Source organism: Diceros bicornis, chromosome 26, assembly GCF_020826845.1.
Source record: "Diceros bicornis minor isolate mBicDic1 chromosome 26, mDicBic1.mat.cur, whole genome shotgun sequence".
NCBI classification, from domain to species: domain Eukaryota; kingdom Metazoa; phylum Chordata; class Mammalia; order Perissodactyla; family Rhinocerotidae; genus Diceros; species Diceros bicornis.
In genome coordinates this window covers 35,181,226-35,198,968 of record NC_080765.1, presented here as the reverse complement: position 1 = coordinate 35,198,968, position 17,743 = coordinate 35,181,226, and the positions used below count along the sequence as shown (strand labels likewise).

General features: G+C 49.1%; 1 protein-coding gene across 1 annotated transcript in view; it reads right to left on the bottom strand.

Annotated features, from left to right (window-relative positions):
- Positions 1-17,743, bottom strand: part of MYH11 (myosin heavy chain 11) — a 123,520-nt gene that overhangs the window by 62,671 nt on the left and 43,106 nt on the right. Inside the window, exon 4 of the mRNA XM_058569970.1 lies at positions 12,047-12,074. Within this exon, the coding sequence (XP_058425953.1) occupies positions 12,047-12,074 (28 nt within the window). The remainder of the gene's footprint in view (positions 1-12,046; positions 12,075-17,743) is intronic.

The window sequence follows — 17,743 nt, the reverse complement described above, 5'->3', positions numbered from 1 at the left end:
AAGGGCTTCTCAATGCTAGTCGTTGGGCTCATAAATGCTTTCATTTAATCCTCCCAACAACCTAATGAAACAGTTATTGAGTATTCCCATCACCCACCTGGGGACACTGGGGCTGGAGAGGTTGAAGTAAATTGCTCCAGCTATCACATAGACAGAAAACAGAGAAACAGCGAGATCTGAGCACGGGTCTACTTGATGCCAGACCCCATCTTCCGCCCACTGCCCTTCTATTTTGATAAGAACAGGGGACGGAATGCAGGAAAGACAGAGGGAAGCCCCGACCCCATGCCATCAAAGAGTTCTATACATTCTGGGAGTCTTCACTTGCCTTCATAGGCTCTTTGAAAACGTAACCAGGGACCAATGAACCAAGCCACTCAGTCATTTACACTTTAGTATGAATTACCTCAATCAGGTTAATGTCAGAACACTTGACAGACATCACTCCAAACTGATGGGGCCAGGTGCTGATAGAGCAGGAGGAAAGAGAGAAAGCTGAGTGCGGGAAGCCACCTATGTAGGTGGTCCCCAGCCCACTCAGATCTAGGACAAGAGTCAGGATGGCTGCACACACAGTGTCCCCGGACCACTACTGCCCCCCTCGCCTGTCCACATCAGTTTCCTCATTTTCCACTTTTGTCTGCAGCCTCTCCCCGCCTCCTCCCTGCTACGACACAGACGCTGGCATGACCGCGCCCTGGTCTTCCCCCTTGCAACGGAGGGGAAGGAGGACACACTCTGGGAATCTGCTTCTCCCCGTGGGCTGCTTGGCTCAACATTTCCAAGTTTTATTGATAAAAATAAATTGTCCTGGGAGGTTCTGCCAAAGAAAACAGGCCAAGCTCCAGGCTCAGGGTGTCTGAAGACTGATGCGCTCGGGCTGCTTCAGAAACATTAATATCTTTGCTTTTCTGACCCCTGACCTCTGGGGGTGAAGACGCGTTCCTGGGCTGAGCACCCTAACCTTCCGTCCTGGGTCTTAGGGAACTTGGTGCCCAGCCCACCGTCCTGGAGGAGGACCTGGACTGGTGACCATATAAGGCCTCCTGGACTTGTAATCACCCCACTGCCAAGTCCTTTTAATCAGTCCCGCCCCAGTGGCTGGAAGGAGTTACCCAGTAGTCGCTTAACCCCCACAGGGCCGGCTTCATGGGTGCGCGACCTGTGCAGTCCCACAGGGACCACTCTGAGGAGTGCCCTGTGCTTGGTTTAATGCTGTGATCTTGAAATTTGAACACAGGGCTCTGTATGTTCATTTTGCATTATTTTATAAATCACATAGCTGGGCCTGGCTCCCAGGGTTGAACACCATTTCCAAGCCTGTTTCAGCCTGTGGTCTGCCCTTGGCTGCAAAGCCAAATTGGCTCTGAATCTCAGAGCCGTTCAGGCCCTGGTGCTCATGTGACTCCCACCCCTGCAGCCGGTGAGGTACTCTAGCATTTGTGCTGTCCAACTCCTACACATCCCACAAAGCCCTGATAAGCACTGCCTCCATTCTGAATACTGCGCCCAGGCAGAAGCAATGCCTCCTTCCCCTACAGCATCAATCAGCACAATGGGCTCCAAGGCGAGACTGCCTGAGTTCTAATCCCTGCTCTGTCAGTCACTTGTATGACCTTGGGCGAGTCATTTAACCACTCCCATGCCTCAGTTTCCTTATCTATAAAATGGGTATGATAAAAGCACTTAAATAATTGTTATGAGGATTAAATGAGTGAATATATATAAAACACTTTATAACACCTGCCTGGCACCCGTTGGTGCAAAATAAATATTTGTTGCCTTGCGTCTGTCCTCCCAACCTTGGGAGTTTGCTGTAAGGAACATTTGGGGGAAAAGCTGGAAAAGCAGTTTTGAAAAGCAGATAGCAGGCTCCACTTTCAAGATGACGGCGGTTAGAATTCCTTAGCACTCAGAACTTGTTATCCACACTCTAAACACGCAGAGAAAGCTGTAGGAGCAAAAGTCTAGAAACAAAGCCAGTTACTATTCATATCTGTTAATATTGTTAATAATATTGGTTTTGGGATTTTTTTAAATATATTCTTTTTAATTTAATTTATTTTTTTTTTTTTTTGGTGAGGAAGATTAGCCCTGAGCTAACATCCGTGCCCATCTTCCTCTGTTTTGTATGTGGGATGCCTCCACAGTATGGCTGATGAGTGGTCCACACCCGGGATCCGAACCCGGGCCTCGGAAGTGGAGCGTGCCAAACTTGACCACTCAGCCATGGAGCTGGCCCAATAATACTGTTAATAATGTGACCTGTTGACATTTTTTTGTGTGTGTGAGGAAGATCAGCCCTGAGCTAACATCCACGCTAATCCTCCTCTTTTTGCCGAGGAAAACCGGTTCTGAGCTAACATCTATTGCCAATCCTCCTCCTTTTGTTTTCCCCAAAGCCCCAGTAGATAGTTGTATGTCATAGTTGCACATCCTTCTAGTTGCTGTATGTGGGACGCGGCCTCAGCATGGCCGGAGAAGCGGTGCGTCTGTGCGTGCCCGGGATCCGAACCCCAGGCCGCCAGCAGCGGAGCACGCGCACTTAACCGCTAAGCCACGGGGCCGGCCCTCTTGACATTTTTTTAATTCAAAGAAAAACTAAATTTCAGTTAGAGGTTAAAAAAATATATACAGTTGTGCATCGCTTAATGATGAGGATACGTTCTGAGAAATGTGTTGCTAGGCGATTTCGTCATTGTGTGAACATCACAGAGTGTACTTACACAGACCTAGATGGTGTAGCCCACTACCCACCTGGGCTGGATGGTACTAATCTTGCAGGACCACCATCGTGTATGCAGTCTGTCGTTGACCGAAGTGTCGTCATGTAGTGCATGGCTGTGTGTGTGTGTGTGTGTGCGTGCACGCACGCGTGTGCATGTAGGTATACGTGTGTTATTCACATTCTTGTTATTCACAGTAGTTACGTTCTATAAAGTCGCTGCAAACACTGAATTAATGAACACTGAACCATTGCTCCTAGGGGACATATACAGATAGGTTCCTTTGAGCTGCTGGTCCCAATATTTTCATCAGCCAATCACTATGTAACCTTGTGTCACGTGTGTTTCTGTTTAAAGACACTTTATTTAACACATATTGTGGATCCATTAGTATTGAACCCATGGCCAACAGCCCTGTAACTCGTGCCTGAATGAGGCTTATCTAACACATGTATTTTCTCTACAAGGCACATCCCAGCCTTCCTGGGCCTGGGAACACTAGACAGCACTTCAGCACTGCACTTGGGGACATTTAAAACAGCGAAATCACCAAGAAAAAGCTACAAAAATGCAAGAAACATGGCACTAAATACACCATGAAGAGAACACTTGTTTACAGCCTGAGAGCTGAAACAAGAAGGCAGAGCTAAGCCTTGCTCCACCCCGGCTGGGACGTGTGCATCAGGCCACCCAAATTCTTCCTTGCTCTGCGCATGTCCTCGAATGACCATGAATGTTGATTTTGGGGTTACAGATCAATTTTAGCGAGTAGATGAATTTGCACATATGAAATCAGTGAATAATGATGATCAATTGTATATATATCTATATATATTTTTAAAGTCTGGAAACAAACAGTTATGATCAACAGGGTTTGGTTAACAAAATGCAGCATTTCCAGGAGGGAGGCTGATCTATACATGATGAGACAGAATGCACTCCAAGATATACTGTTGAGTGGAAAAAGCAAGGGCAGACCAGCATACACAGAATGCAACCACTGTGTTTTACAAAATCCAGCGTTCTGGATTCTCTTGGGAAGGAAAGAAACCCAATGAGCTCTGGTAACACTGGGTCACTCTTCTCCCATGGGATAGATCGTCTGGGGCAGAAGCACAGCTGTTCCTGTGAACAGGTGTGTGTTTTCCAATTTGCTGCAGTCTCCACCACTCGCTAGTGTGACTCCCAGCCCACTTCATTCCTTTCTATTACCTGCCAGGCTCCCGTAAGCATTTGCATTTGTATATCCCGGTCTGGGGATAAAATGAATGTCTCTAAGCAGCCAGCTGTAGATCCACTGGCCATGTCTAAAAACACATGAAGATAAAATAATCATGGCCATGGTTATGATGAGTATTAATAGCTCCCATTCATTGTCTGTTACCCCATACTTTTTTCCTTGCTTTCACTTAGCATGGCTGAGGGCTGAGCGAACTTTCGAAAACAACTTATAAGTAATAATTGGGCATTAATGATGTTGTCAGGCACATGCTAAGCGTTTTTATGAATTAACTCATTTATTCCTCACAACCACCCTGGGAAGTGGGTGTGGTTGTCCATTTCACGGATGAGGAAAGTGAGGTTCAGACAGGGCAAGTGGCTTCCTGAGGACAAATCATGAGAATTTGCCAGGGCTGAGCCCAGGACTCTGTGTTTTTCTGTCTAGCACACCGGCCGCCTCCAAAACGAAAACCTGGCCTGTCCTGCAGCCAAAGTGGCCTCATGCTGCCTTTCTCAGGGCGTCCAAGTGTTGTCACAGTGTCACCTAGGAGCGACAGGGGCCCAAAGGCCCCCACCCCCACTTCACTCCCTCAGCCAGGAGAGTGGCTCACAGTCTGAGGACCCCAACCCCAGGGCGGCCTCACTCCCAGCCCGGCTCCCCGGAGCCAAGGCCGGCGGGCCTCTTGTCAACCCCCACAGGCCCCAGGGGGCCTCAGAAGGCTTTCTGCCACGAGGCCTGCACCCAGGGGTCAGCAACCTGGGGGATGAGCCAGACACTCTAGCAGCAAAACGTGCGTCGGAATCTCCAGGGCCTCCAGGCCTCCCCCAGCTGGTGTGTCTCACCCCTTCTGAGCTCCCCAATGGTCCACAGAAGGGCGGTGCTGCGGCTCCCATCCCTGATCTGGGAGGTGCCTCTGCTGGTGGAGACAGCTCCTGACACCCCCCTCCAGACCCCCACCCACCGAGTACTCTCTCCACCCCAAAGCAGACAGGGGTGCAGCTCGGATTCAGCCATCCCTCCGGCCTCCCCTGTGTGGATGACCCATGACAACTATTCCCATCCCCGCCAGCTTGCTAGCTGGCCCAACTGCTTCACATACGCCCAAGACACTAGATAAAAACACAGGTTTCCCCAGCTCCACCCCAGGCCACTCAGTCAAGGGTCTCTGGGGGTGAAGCCAGGCCATAAGTCTCTTGAACAAGTTGTCCAGGAACGGATATGTGGCCAAATTTGGGGACAGAGGTCTAGTGGAACTCTCACCAGGGGTACCTGATCAGATGGTTTTAGGCAGTACTTGGTCAGAAAATGTATAAGCTGAACAGTAAAGCAATAATTTTCACAGATATCATTGCCTGGGACAACGCCAGAGAAGGAAATGGAAGTTAAAAACCCTGCTGACACAACCTGAACATCACTAGTGTTCGTTCACGTTAATATCATGTGAATATCACGTACCCCTGACATGATGTGATGGAGACGGCACATTACCTCTGTGCCATTCATCCCCTAAATCCACAGCCCAGTCTAATGAGGAGAACATCTGACAAACCCACACTGAGAGACGTTCTCCTAAATCCCTGAGCAGTCCCCAAAACTGTCAGGGTCATGGAAAACAAGGAAAGTCTGAGAACTGTCACAGCCAACAAAAGCTTAAGGAGACAAGGGCTAAACGTAATACAGTATTTTAGATGGGATCACGGAACAGAAAGGGGACGTTAGTGGAGAAACTAGTAAAATCTTCACGAAGTCCACAGTTTAAGTAACAGTAAGGTACCAATGTTAGGGTCTTCATGTGACAAATGGACCACAGTGATGTCAGATGTGGGATACGGGAGCTCTGCATATCTTTGCAACCTTTTATGAACCTAAAACTATTTCAAAATAAACATCTTATTTTTAAAAAGAGATTCCATTTAAAGAACACTATTAATTTCATAATTATGTGCACATACAGCCCAAATCAGAACCATCGTGCCAGGCAAATGAGCATGGCGAGACACGACTCATGGCTTGCTCCCTCCCGTTCCTGCCCAAATAAATTTTTTTTCAAACCCAACTCCTGAATCAGGAGGCTTAAACATCAGGTATAACCTTTGTTTCCATGATCCTACTTCTGGGGACCCGTCCTCAAAGAAACAAGCCAAGAAATCACAGAAAAAGTTCTGCCAACAAAGTTGGTCACTATGATATTATTTGTTCAAGGGTAAATTTTTGTTTTTGTTTTTGTTTTTGTGAGGAAGATCAGCCCTGAGCTAACATCTGATGCCAATCCTCCTCTTTTTGCTGAGGAAGACTGGCCCTGGGCTAACATCCGTGCCCATCTTCCTCCACTTTATATGGGACACTGCCACAGCATGGCTTGCCAAGCAGTGCATTGGTGTGCGCCGGGATCTGAACCCGTGCCACCAGCAGTGGAGCACACGCACTTAACCGCTAAGCCACGGGGCCGGCCCCTGTTCAAGGGTAAATTTTAAAATGACCTAGAAGCCTGACATTTTGGGTCTGGTTAAGTGGTTCAATAACTCCATGGAGGACCAGTGGTCATTCAAAAGGGATATTTGTAAATAACATGCAAACATGATTTTGTTGGAATGCTAAGTGGAAAAAAGGAGGAGAAAAAAGCATGTATACTTTGAGATCACAATCATGTTTAAAACTGCCTAAAAAAAACCTAGAAGGAACTACATCCAGGGTTATTGGTACTAGACTTTGGGGAGTGGACTGTGGGTGAAATCTTCCTATTGTTCACTTCTAGGTATTTATCTGTATTACTCTTATAGCGGAAAAAACATATATTTTTTTTTCATATATATGTGTTCATATATCTGTTCATATGTATTTTAAATTTTAACTTAAATTTTTTTTTTTTGGTGAGGAAGATTAGCCCTGAGCTACTGTCTGTTGCCAATCCTCCTCTCTTTGCTGAGGAAGACTGGCCTGGAGCTAATATTCATGCCCATCTTCCTCTACTTTATACGTGGGACGCCTGCTATAGCATGGCTTGATAAGCTGTGCGTAGGTCCGAGCCCGGGATCTGAACCTGCGAACCCTGGGTCACCGAAGTGCAGCACATGAATCCAACCACTATGCCACCAGGCCAGCCCCTAAATTTTAAAATTTTCATTAATTTTGTCTTTATGGTAGAATGGAAGAGAAAAAGGATGCTGAGAGAAATTAACTGATTTGCCTAAAGCTGGAGTCAGCAAACTTCTTCCGTAAAGGGTCAGGTAGTAAATATCTGAGGCTTTTCGGGGTACAAATGGTCTCTGTCACAGCTACTCAACGCTGCCATAGTAGCACAAAAGTGGCCACAGACAACACAGAAATGAATGGATGTGGCTGTGCTCCAATAAAACTTTATTTACAAAACAGGCAGAGGGCCAGATTCGGCCCGTGGGTCATAGTGTGCTGACTCCTGGCCTAAAATCACAGGGGTCTAACTCCGGGACCCCTGGAGCTGTGCAAGCAGAGGTTCTAGCACAGCCGGTATTCTGACTCCTAAGCCTGGGTTTCTCTCCTGTACACCATGGTGCCTCCAGCAAGCAAGGTTCGGCAGAACTCTGCTAACACTCACCCCCACCAGGGCATCAGAACACCAGCTAACAATTATGGGGCACCCACGATGTGCCAGATACTGTGCTCAGTTCTCCCCCTACACTGTTCCTTTGATTCTCCCAACGACCCTGGGAGGCAGAAACAGTTGATATTCCCATTCCACAGATGAGGAGACTGAGGCTTGCGGACTTCACCAACTTACCCAAGAACAAATGGCTGGCGTGCGGCAAAGCGGGAAAGCGAACCTCGATCTGTGCCTCCAGGGCCCCACCTCCTACCACAGCGCTGCTCTCCAGAGGGCTGCGCCCCTTCAGGATTGCGCTGTGTCATCAAAAACACCTTTCAAAATCCTGCGGGCCTCTGCCAGAAAGTAGCTCTTCCTCAAAAACAAGGTGGAAGGGATAAGGGGAGGCGGGGTCGAAGTCGGAGGCCTGGTTGGGAGGGAACGTGGGCCATGGGGGAAGCACCCAATGCAGACCCTTAGGAAGCCCCAGAGTTTCACAAGAGTCAACGCTGGCCCCAGGGGAGAGTGACAGAAGGCAGCTGGTGGCCTGAGTCACCTCCCCTAGAGGGGAGAAGAGCCCGAGGCCGGCGTCTCCTGCCACTTAGTCTGAGCAGCCCAAGTGGGGAGTGCAGGGGAGGGCGCTGTTCCCAGATGACTCAGGCAGGCCCCCAGACCCTGACAGCGTCAGAGCACGTCCCCAGGCGGCACCCTGGCCTCCCTGAATGGTCAGAACCGTCTGACCCACCTCTTGTCCACATCCTCACCCGAGCCTGCGAGGCCCTGCGTGATCGCCTTCCTGACCACACTCTCCTTCCCACCTCCTTCCTCCCTGCGCCCCACGCCTCGGACCTTCTCTGTCCCCCAAAAGGCAAATGGTTCTTACCTTGGGGCCGCTGCCTTTGCTGTTCCGCCACATGAAACTCTTCTCTCAAAATCTGCCGGGGGCTGGCTCCTTCTCGTCACCCAGGTCTCAGCTCACGCCCCCTGAGTGACTGAGCCAGCATGGGCGTGCTGCACTAAATACAAAAGGTGCCAGCCGTTCCTCACTCCCTGATGTCCACGGTCCACAGCGGGGCGGGGGCCGGTGGGGGCTGTTGCTGGCTCATCGAGAAAGGCCAACAGATGTGGGGCCCTCCAACTGACCTCAAGAAATTTAGCTCCAGGCCACACTGTCGATGAGAACTCGCTGTGTGCCTCTGGGCAAATCTCCTAACCTCTCTAATTCCTCCTCTATAAAAATGAGGTGGCTGGACTTGAACAGTGGGTTCTGACCTCGGCTCCGCCAGGACCTACATGCTAGTCATGTGGGTAGCTTGGTTCTTAGTCAGATATAGATATGTGTATGTATGTGTGTGTGCATGTTTGTATGTGTAAGCATATGTCTCTGTATGTACATACATATGTACATTATATATACTCATTTATACGTATACACATATACACTCATTTTCATATATACATATATAGATATTCTTTTAATCCTCACAACAACCCTATGAATTAAGTCCTATTTTTATCTTCCTCACTTCCCCACTCTAGAGGTGAGAACGTGGAGTCATGGAAAGGTTAAATTCTGTGCCTGAAGCGACAAGCCGGTAACAGGCAGAGCCAGCACTGAAACCCAGGTGGCATGACTTGGGCCTCTCAATGACATGACCAGTTGACAGCCCCAAGGCCATACCTCCAAGGGTAAACCTAGATTCTGACGAGACCCCAAGGACTTCTGCAGAGAAAGAGTCTCATTTTTTTTTTCCCCCAAAGCCCCAGTAGATAGTTGTATGTCATGGTTGCACATCCTTCTAGTTGCTGCATGTGGGACACGGCCCCAGCATGGCCAGAGAAGCGGTGCCTCGGTGCGCGCCCGGGATCCGAACCCGGGCCTTCAGCAGCGGAGCGCGAGCACTTAACCGCTAAGCCACGGGGCCGGCCCAGAAAGAGTCTCATTTGACATGGGGGTTGGGTACCAGCAGCATATAAGTCAACAAAATCACAGACAGTCAACATTGAAAAGTCCCTTATAACATCCTCAAAGTAACGCACCCATGACTTTGTACACAACAGCCCTGCACAGCACCCTCTCTGCATAAATGCCAGCTGTACACGGGGGTCCGGACTGTGCCACACGGACAATGCGGGAGGGAGACGTGCTCGGCATGGTGAGGTGCTCATGCTGTAAGGGGCGTGTCCTATTCTCACCCTCCCTCCAGAACATGTCTCTGGGGGGGTGGTAGAGACCTCAACTGCACGAGATAAGCAGGTGTTTATTTTCACCTTGAACCCCATCTGTAATGGCCACGGCCACCCCTGACACACACAGCTCATGTCGGCCATAACCAGCCTGGCTGCGTGTCATTGACCCAATTCCCACTGAAACCATCACCCAGCCCCTTTCTCCGCCCCCCTCAAAGCAATATTTGGAATACAAGTTAATCAAAGGCAGATATTATTACTGAGACCAACTTGAATCTACTTTCACATTAAGTAAAATGAATCATCCCAGATTTTGACGCTCTGTGAAATTTTTTTGCCACTCTTGCAACTAACCACTGTGTGTGTGGCTGGAACCGTGGGCTCAGTCATCTCTGACCCTTCCAGGCCCAAAGGGCTGGGACAGAGGTTGTAAACACATGGCCCACTGGCCAAAGCCAGCCCACAAATGGATTTTATTTGGCTGGTGCTCTGTGCGTGTGTTAATGTAAATTACGTGCCAATGTTTAAAAATTGGAGATTGCACACAAAAATCTAGATTTCCAGCTTTCACTGAAATGTAGGAGAGTCTGACAACATTGGATCCACATTCTCCCATGGCAACGGTGGGTTGGAGAGGGATAGCAGCTGCCCCTCAGTTGCCACACTCTCCAGTTCACCACACTCCTCACCATTCCCTACTGTATTACACCTAGTCCCTTTCACACATTAATGTCATTTGCTTGGCCTCGATTGGCCCTTGGGTTTGCAACCCTGGTCCTAGATGTCCTGTAATGGCTCTTATCAGACAGAGAGCTCCTGCTGGGGGACATGCTCTGGCCAAACCGATTGCTCAGTTTCTCAAATAGAACATGCTCCATTCAACCTCGGGGCCTTTGCACATGCTGGAACTTCTTCTCTCTTCTTTGCCATCTCTGCTGAAATATCACTTTTGCGGAGAAGGCTTTCCTGTTCTCCTTGGTTAGAACTCCTCCTATTTACATGTTCTCTTAGCCCCTTACATAACTCATTCTTCATAGTTTTCACAGTTTGCAAGTACACATTTACTTAGGTGACTTTAAAAATGTATATATATATATTTAGTTTCTGAAAAGGTAGTAGTACCTTCACAGAGTCAAACAGCAAATTCAAAGAGTACAAAAGGCAAGGTGTGATTATTGTCCCAGTGGCTATCTTCCCTTTTGAGGAGCAGAGTCCACTTATTTTTGATTCCTTCCTATATGCCTAGTCCTCACCATGGGGCCTGGCCCATAAAATCTGTTGAATAATGAGTGATGTAGGAGTGAGTATAGGGGTAAAGAGGGAAGGGACGTGTATTTGTTTCCTGTGGCTGCTGTAACAAATCACCACAAACTTGGCGGTTTAAAACAACATGACTTGATTATCTTACAGTTCTGGAGGTCAGAGGTCTCACATGGATCTTCCTGGACTAAAACCAGGGTGTCAGCAGGGCTGTGTTTCTCTCTGGGAACACTAGGGAAGAACACGTCTCTGCCTTTTCTGGCTTCTAGAGGCTGTTCTCATCCTTGCATCCTCCATCTTCAAAGCCAGTAATCTCGGGTACGTTCTTCTCACATTGCCTCTCCCTCTGAGCCTCCTCTTCTACTTTCAAGGACTTTGTGATTACATTGGGCCCACTTGGATAATCTAGGCTAATCTCCCTATTTTAAGGTCAGCTGATTAGCAACCGTAATACCATCTGCCACCTTCATTCCCCCTTGCCCTGTAACGTGACATGTTCACGGGTTCCAGGGGTTAGGATGAGGAGATCTCTGGGGGACCACTATTCTGGCCACCACAGGAGGGATTTTCCTGAATAGTGAAGATTCTTTCAACGATTCTAAATGGAGTTAATATCTTCTGACCATGCACCTGGCCTTCAAAGAAACAGTGACACCAACCACCAAACATGGCACAAATGTAGTTGCTAATTGTGAAATTGTGAAGTCATAGTTTAACACAAGCCAAGACTTCCTCATCAATGGAGACGGCATCTACCCTCACAGAGCAGTTATGCAATTAGATGCAATACGTTATGTAAACTGTTTAGTTCAGGGCCTGGCACACAGCTAGTGCTCAATAAATGCTGGTTTAAAAAAGGGGGGTGGTGCAGAACCAGATGGCCCCGGGTACGGTTAATGGTTTAGGTGTGCCTGGCTCAGATGAGAACATTTGTTTGACAAATGTTTAGTGAGCATCTACTCTGCGCCAGATACGGGGCCAGGCATTCGGAATGGTGGACAGACCAAAGAGTCCAGCCCCCACAGACATTTTTCTTTAATAGGTTGATCTGGACTCCAGAATAATAGGAGAAAAAGCAATTCCACTTACGTGCATAGAATGGACTGGTCCTCCCGATCTGAGAACAGAAAGAGAAAAGAGCCATGAATTAGAATTAGCTCTGAGCTGAGGGTCTCGATAGGGCGCTTCCTGGGTGGGCCTCCCATTCTAAGCTCCTGCACGCTGGCCCGGCTGGGGACGACAGGGGTCCAGCTGGGCTCATTGCCCAAAGCACAGGGACAAGACCAAAGCCAAAAGGGCAGCAGGGCTCTCTTAGATCCTCCTCCCTACCCCGAAGTCCTGGAGGCAGCCCCAGAAAGATGCAGGAGCCTCACTTGTTTGGGACGCAGTCAGCATCCCAACCCCCACCAGCTTCAAGGGGTCCCGGGAGACCCACCCTGCCCAGATCAGGTCACAGACAGAACACAGACTTTGGATCCAGACAGACTGAGGTCTCATTTGGCCACGTCCCAGCTCTGTGGCCTTGGGTGAATATTCTTGACCTCTCCATGCCTCAGTTCCTTCATCTGGAGTACGGGGTAGCGGACATTTTTGGTTTGAAAATGCAGCATCCATTCGCCCTTCTTCCAGGAACAGCGTCCTGTGTTCCTTTAGGAGACTTGTCCCCTGCCCTGCCCCTGCCATCACGTACAGGCTGTGGGGCTGCCCCACAAGCTCCCCCAGCCAAGAGGAGAGAAGTGTCCCAGGCTACATCAGTCAGATTCTCTGAGCTAAAACTCCGAGCTGGATCAAGGACGGGGAAGCACAGCGGGTGGACAGAGCCCCGAGGGGCCTCACTTCCCGCTTCTAGAGCCCAAGCAGCCCCAGTTTCTGTCATTTTCGGAGGCTGGCTCCCCAGTCTTCCCACCCCATCTGTGAGATCCCCAATACTTTTCCATAAATTCCTTTCCTATATAAGGTGCCAGAGTCAGTCTCTGTTGCTTACCACCAGAGAACTCTGGCGGGTACAGACGGCGTCGTGAGACTAAACGTGATTAAGCAGACATTACTGATCACCTTCTACTCTTAGAGTGGCCTCAGGGGGTGGAGCCAGGCTCTGGAGCCCATTTCCTCCCCTACAGGGGACATGGGGATGGTTACCAACACCTTTAATCGTCAGCCAATTAACCATAACTGAGAAGTCAGAGCATCATATCTGCTGACTGGTAACGACAAAGCAGCAAGCATGCCTCAAGTCCATTCCCTGGCTCCATGCCCACCATCACCACACTCAGCCCTTCAGGATCCCCGCTTCATCAAAGTTCTCCCCGGATCTTGTCAGATCCTCCTCCAGACGCCTTCTCAGAGTGATCTTTCTGTCCAGTTACTCTGCCACTTAACAGTCTTCCACTTTGGAAGTTTCTTAAAAAGTTAAACATAAATTTACCACATGACCCAGCAATTCCACTCCTAGAAATCTCCCAGGGAGACCTGAAACAGGACTCCCAGGGAGTCCTGTGTTCCCTACAGGACCTGCACATGAATGTTCACAGCAGCAGATCATAATAGCTAAGAAGAGGAAACAACCCAAATGCCCATCAACTCATGACTGGATAAACAAAATGTGGTTTAGGGTCGGCCCCGTGGCTTAGCGGTTAAGTGCGCGCACTCCGCTACTGGCGGCCTGGGTTCGGATCCCGGGCGCGCACCGACGCACCGCTTCTCTGGCCATGCTGAGGCCGCGTCCCACATACAGCAACTAGAAGGATGTGCAACTACGACATACAACTATCTGCTGGGGCTTTGGGGAAAAAAAGGAGGAGGATTGGCAATAGACGTTAGCTCAGAGCTGGTCTTCCTCAGCAAAAAAAGAGGAGGATTAGCAAGGATGTTAGCTCAGGGCTGATCTTCCTCACACACACAAAAAAATGTGGTTTAGCCATACAATGGAACATCATTTGGCCTAAAACAACAAAGTACTGATACACATTACAACACAGATCAACCTTGAAAATGTGATGCTAAGTAAAAGAAGTCAGACACAGAAGGCCACATATTGTATGATTCCATTTATACGCAATGCCCAGAATAGGCGAATCCACTGAGGCAGAAAGCAGACAAGTGTTGCCGGGGGCTGGGGGTGGAGCCTGAAGGATCATTTTGGGGTTCTGAAACTGGATTGTGGTGATAAATAACTGTCAATTTACTAAAAATCATTGAATTTTACACTTAAAATGGGTGAATTTTTGGTATGCAAATTTTATCTCAATAAAGCTGTTCGAAGAAGCCATCCACGGCCCCCTAGTGCCCTTAGATAAAGCCCAAACTCCTGAGCTCGGCAGCCAAGGCCTCCCGTGGCTGGCCCCTGCCCGCCTCCCCAGCCTTGGCACCTCCATCTCCCTCACTCTTAACGCCCCCGCAACCCCACCTCGATAACCCCTGAACACACTCGCTGCCTTTGCTCAGGCTGTTCCTGCTGCACAGTAGGCCTTCCCCTTCTTCTTTTCCTGGCCACTTCCTGGACCCTCAGTCCCAAAGATGACACCTCTTCCGGGAAGCCTTCCCCATAGTGATGGAGTCAGGGGATGGCTTGCCTGTAAATCTCCATCAACACTCCCAAGCTATTGCAAATAGTCGATCTTGCTAGAGAAAAAAAGCCCCCATCCCCCCTCAAAGAATCCAACTGCTGCCTCCAAGCCCCTCCCAGACAGAAATTCTGGAGCTGTCACGGGTCCCTGCCCATCCCCAAGGCAGACGCCACACTCCACTCCAGAGTCCCATAGCACCTGTGCTTCCTGAATGCTCTGTCCCGGGTTTGCTTTTCCCTCTTTGCTCGTGTCTCTGCCCCACAGAACCATGAACCCCTCATAAGCAGAAGCATCTAGTTCTTGACCTTGCTCCCCTTAGTTTCTGGACCCCCAGCTCCCAAACCCTGAGCCCCTGACACAGAGAAAGTTAGCTTGGTGAGGTTTCAAAAAGGCCAACCGCAAACCTACAAGACATGAGCTTCTGGATGAGGAAGTTCAATATACACACAAGAAATTGACTCATTCACTCAAATACCTTCAGGGCATCTACCAGGTATGGGGCACTATCCCAGGTCCTGAAAATACCACATAATAGCGTCTAATACATAGCACCTCCTCTGGGCCACGCATTGTTTTAAACATTTACCTGTACTAACTCATTCCACCCTCACACATCCTATGAGATAGACTATTTTTATCCCCATTTTACAGACGAAGAAACCAAGGCATGGAGAAATTTTAAAACTTGCCCACAGTTACACAGCTAGTAAGTGGATGAGGTAGGATTTGAACACCTACTATTTATTGAACACCTACTATCGGCCAGACACTGTCAGGCACTGCCCACGTGTGGACTTTAATCCTGACCCTTTTAGGGTTGAGGAAACTGAGGCTGGGTATCCCAAAGTCACACAGCACTTCAGTGACCGACCTGGGATTTGAGGCATCGTGTGTCAGAGCCTGGGCTCTTTCTGCTTTTCCAAGTACAGAGAAAGAGTGTAAGACAGTGCAGAGGAAACGGAACACAGGTCCTGAGGGGCCCAGGCTCCAGGGGGATTAGGGAAGGCTTTGGGAGACAAGGCAGCTTAGGGAGACCAGTAGGGACGAGCCAAGGAAAGGAGGGAGGCCTCTTTCCCAGGCCAGGGAAGCAGCTGTGCTAAGGTCTAAGGTGAGAGGATGGAAACCAGGGCATGAAGTGGCCTCTGGGAAGGAAGGATCTGCTTCCCAAGAATCGGATCTCCAACCTGTCCCACCTGCACTGCCACACCCGTCTAAGAACCATCACTTCTGGCCCGCATCCCCCTCCCCAGTCTCCCTGCTTCTCCTACGCCCCCACCATTTGCACAGGGCAGCCAGAGAGGCCTTCCTTTTTTCATGCAAATTTTTAAAATTGTGGTGAAATATGCATAACATAAAATTTACCACCTTGACCATTTTTAAGCACACAATTCGGTGGCATCAAGCACGTTCACATTGTTGTGCCACCATCACCACCGTCCATCTCTAGAACTCTTCTCATTTTCCCAAACTGAAACTTTATACCCATTAAACAATTACCCCCCCGGCCCTCTCCCCACACCCCCCGGCAACCACCACTCTGCTTTCTGTCTCTATGAATCTGACTCCTCGAGGTGCCTCATGTAAGTGGAATCATACAGTATTCGCCTTTGTGTGAGTGCTCCTTTCACTTAGCATAACGTCCTCAAGGTTCACCCCTGTTGTAGCATGTGTCAGAATGTCCCTTCTTTTTAAGACGAAATAATATTCCACTGTATGCATATGCCACGTTTCGTTTATCCATCCATCTGTTGATGGACACTTGGGTTGCTTCCACCTCTCGGCTATTGTGAACAGTGCTGCTACGAACATGGGTGTGCAAATATCTGTTAGAGTCCCTGCTTTCACCTCTTGTGGGTACATATCCAGAAGCACAATTGCTGGATTATATGGTAACTCTGTTTAATTTGTTGAGGAGTCGCCATACTGTTTTCCATAGGGGCCGCACCACCTTACATTCCCAACAGCAATCCACCAGGGGTCCAGTCTCTCCACAGCCTCATCAACACTTATTATTCTCTTATTTTTTATAACAGCCATCCTAATGAGTGTGAGGTGTATTGCATTATAGTAGAGGAACCTTCTTAAAACAGCTGGATCATGCCACACTCTTGCCAAAACCTGTTGGCAAGCCCCAATCTCCTCACCATGGCCTACGAGATCCGTCACGATGTGTCCCCCACCCGCTTGCCCCATTGGCACCATTCTCTCATTACCCGCTCCCCCTCGGCTCCTCAGTGGCTGCCTGCTCCTCACAGAGGACACACTCTTCCCTTCCAGGGCCTTCGCCTGGAACACTCTCTCCCCAGATCTTGCCATGGCTGACGCCTTCCCATCATCTCAGAGGCTTCCTCTCCCAGAGAGGCCTTTTCTAATTCTCTGTCCACAGGGGTGCATGCCACACCCTCTGGGCATGCAGGCAATTAACCTGTTTATTTCCTTCACACCACTTAGGTCCATCTGGAATGACCTCATGTGTTTGTCTCCCTGTACTAGAAAGCAAGCTTTATTGGGGAAGAGGGGGCTTGTCTGTTTTGTTTAACACTGTATTTCCCGTAGCTGGCACATAGGAGGTGCTCAATTATATCTGTTAGACAGAAAGATGGATGGATGGATGGATGGATGGATGGATGGATGGATGGGAGGATGGGAGGATGGATGGATGGATGGATGGATGGATGGATGGATGGATGGGAGGATGGATGGATGCATGGATGCATGGATGGATTGATGGATGGATGGATGGATGCATGGATGCATGGATGGATGCATGGATGGATGGATGGATGCATGGATGGATGGATGCATGGATAGATGGATAGATGGATGTATGGATGGATGGATGCATGGATGCATGGATGCATGGATGGATGGATGGATGGATGGATGGATGGATGGATGGGAGGATGGATGGGAGGATGGATGGATGGATGCATGGACGGATGGATGCATGGATGGATTGATAGATGGATGGATGGATGGATGCATGGATGGATTGATGGATGGATGGATGGATGAATGGATGGTTGGATGCATGGATGGACGGATGCATGGATGCATGGATGGATTGATGGATGGATGGATGGATGGATGGATGGATGGATGGGAGGATGGATGGATGCATGGATGGATGCATGGATGGATGCATAGATGGACGGATGCATGGATGGATTGATAGATGGATGGATGCATGGATGGATGCATGGATGGATTGATAGATGGA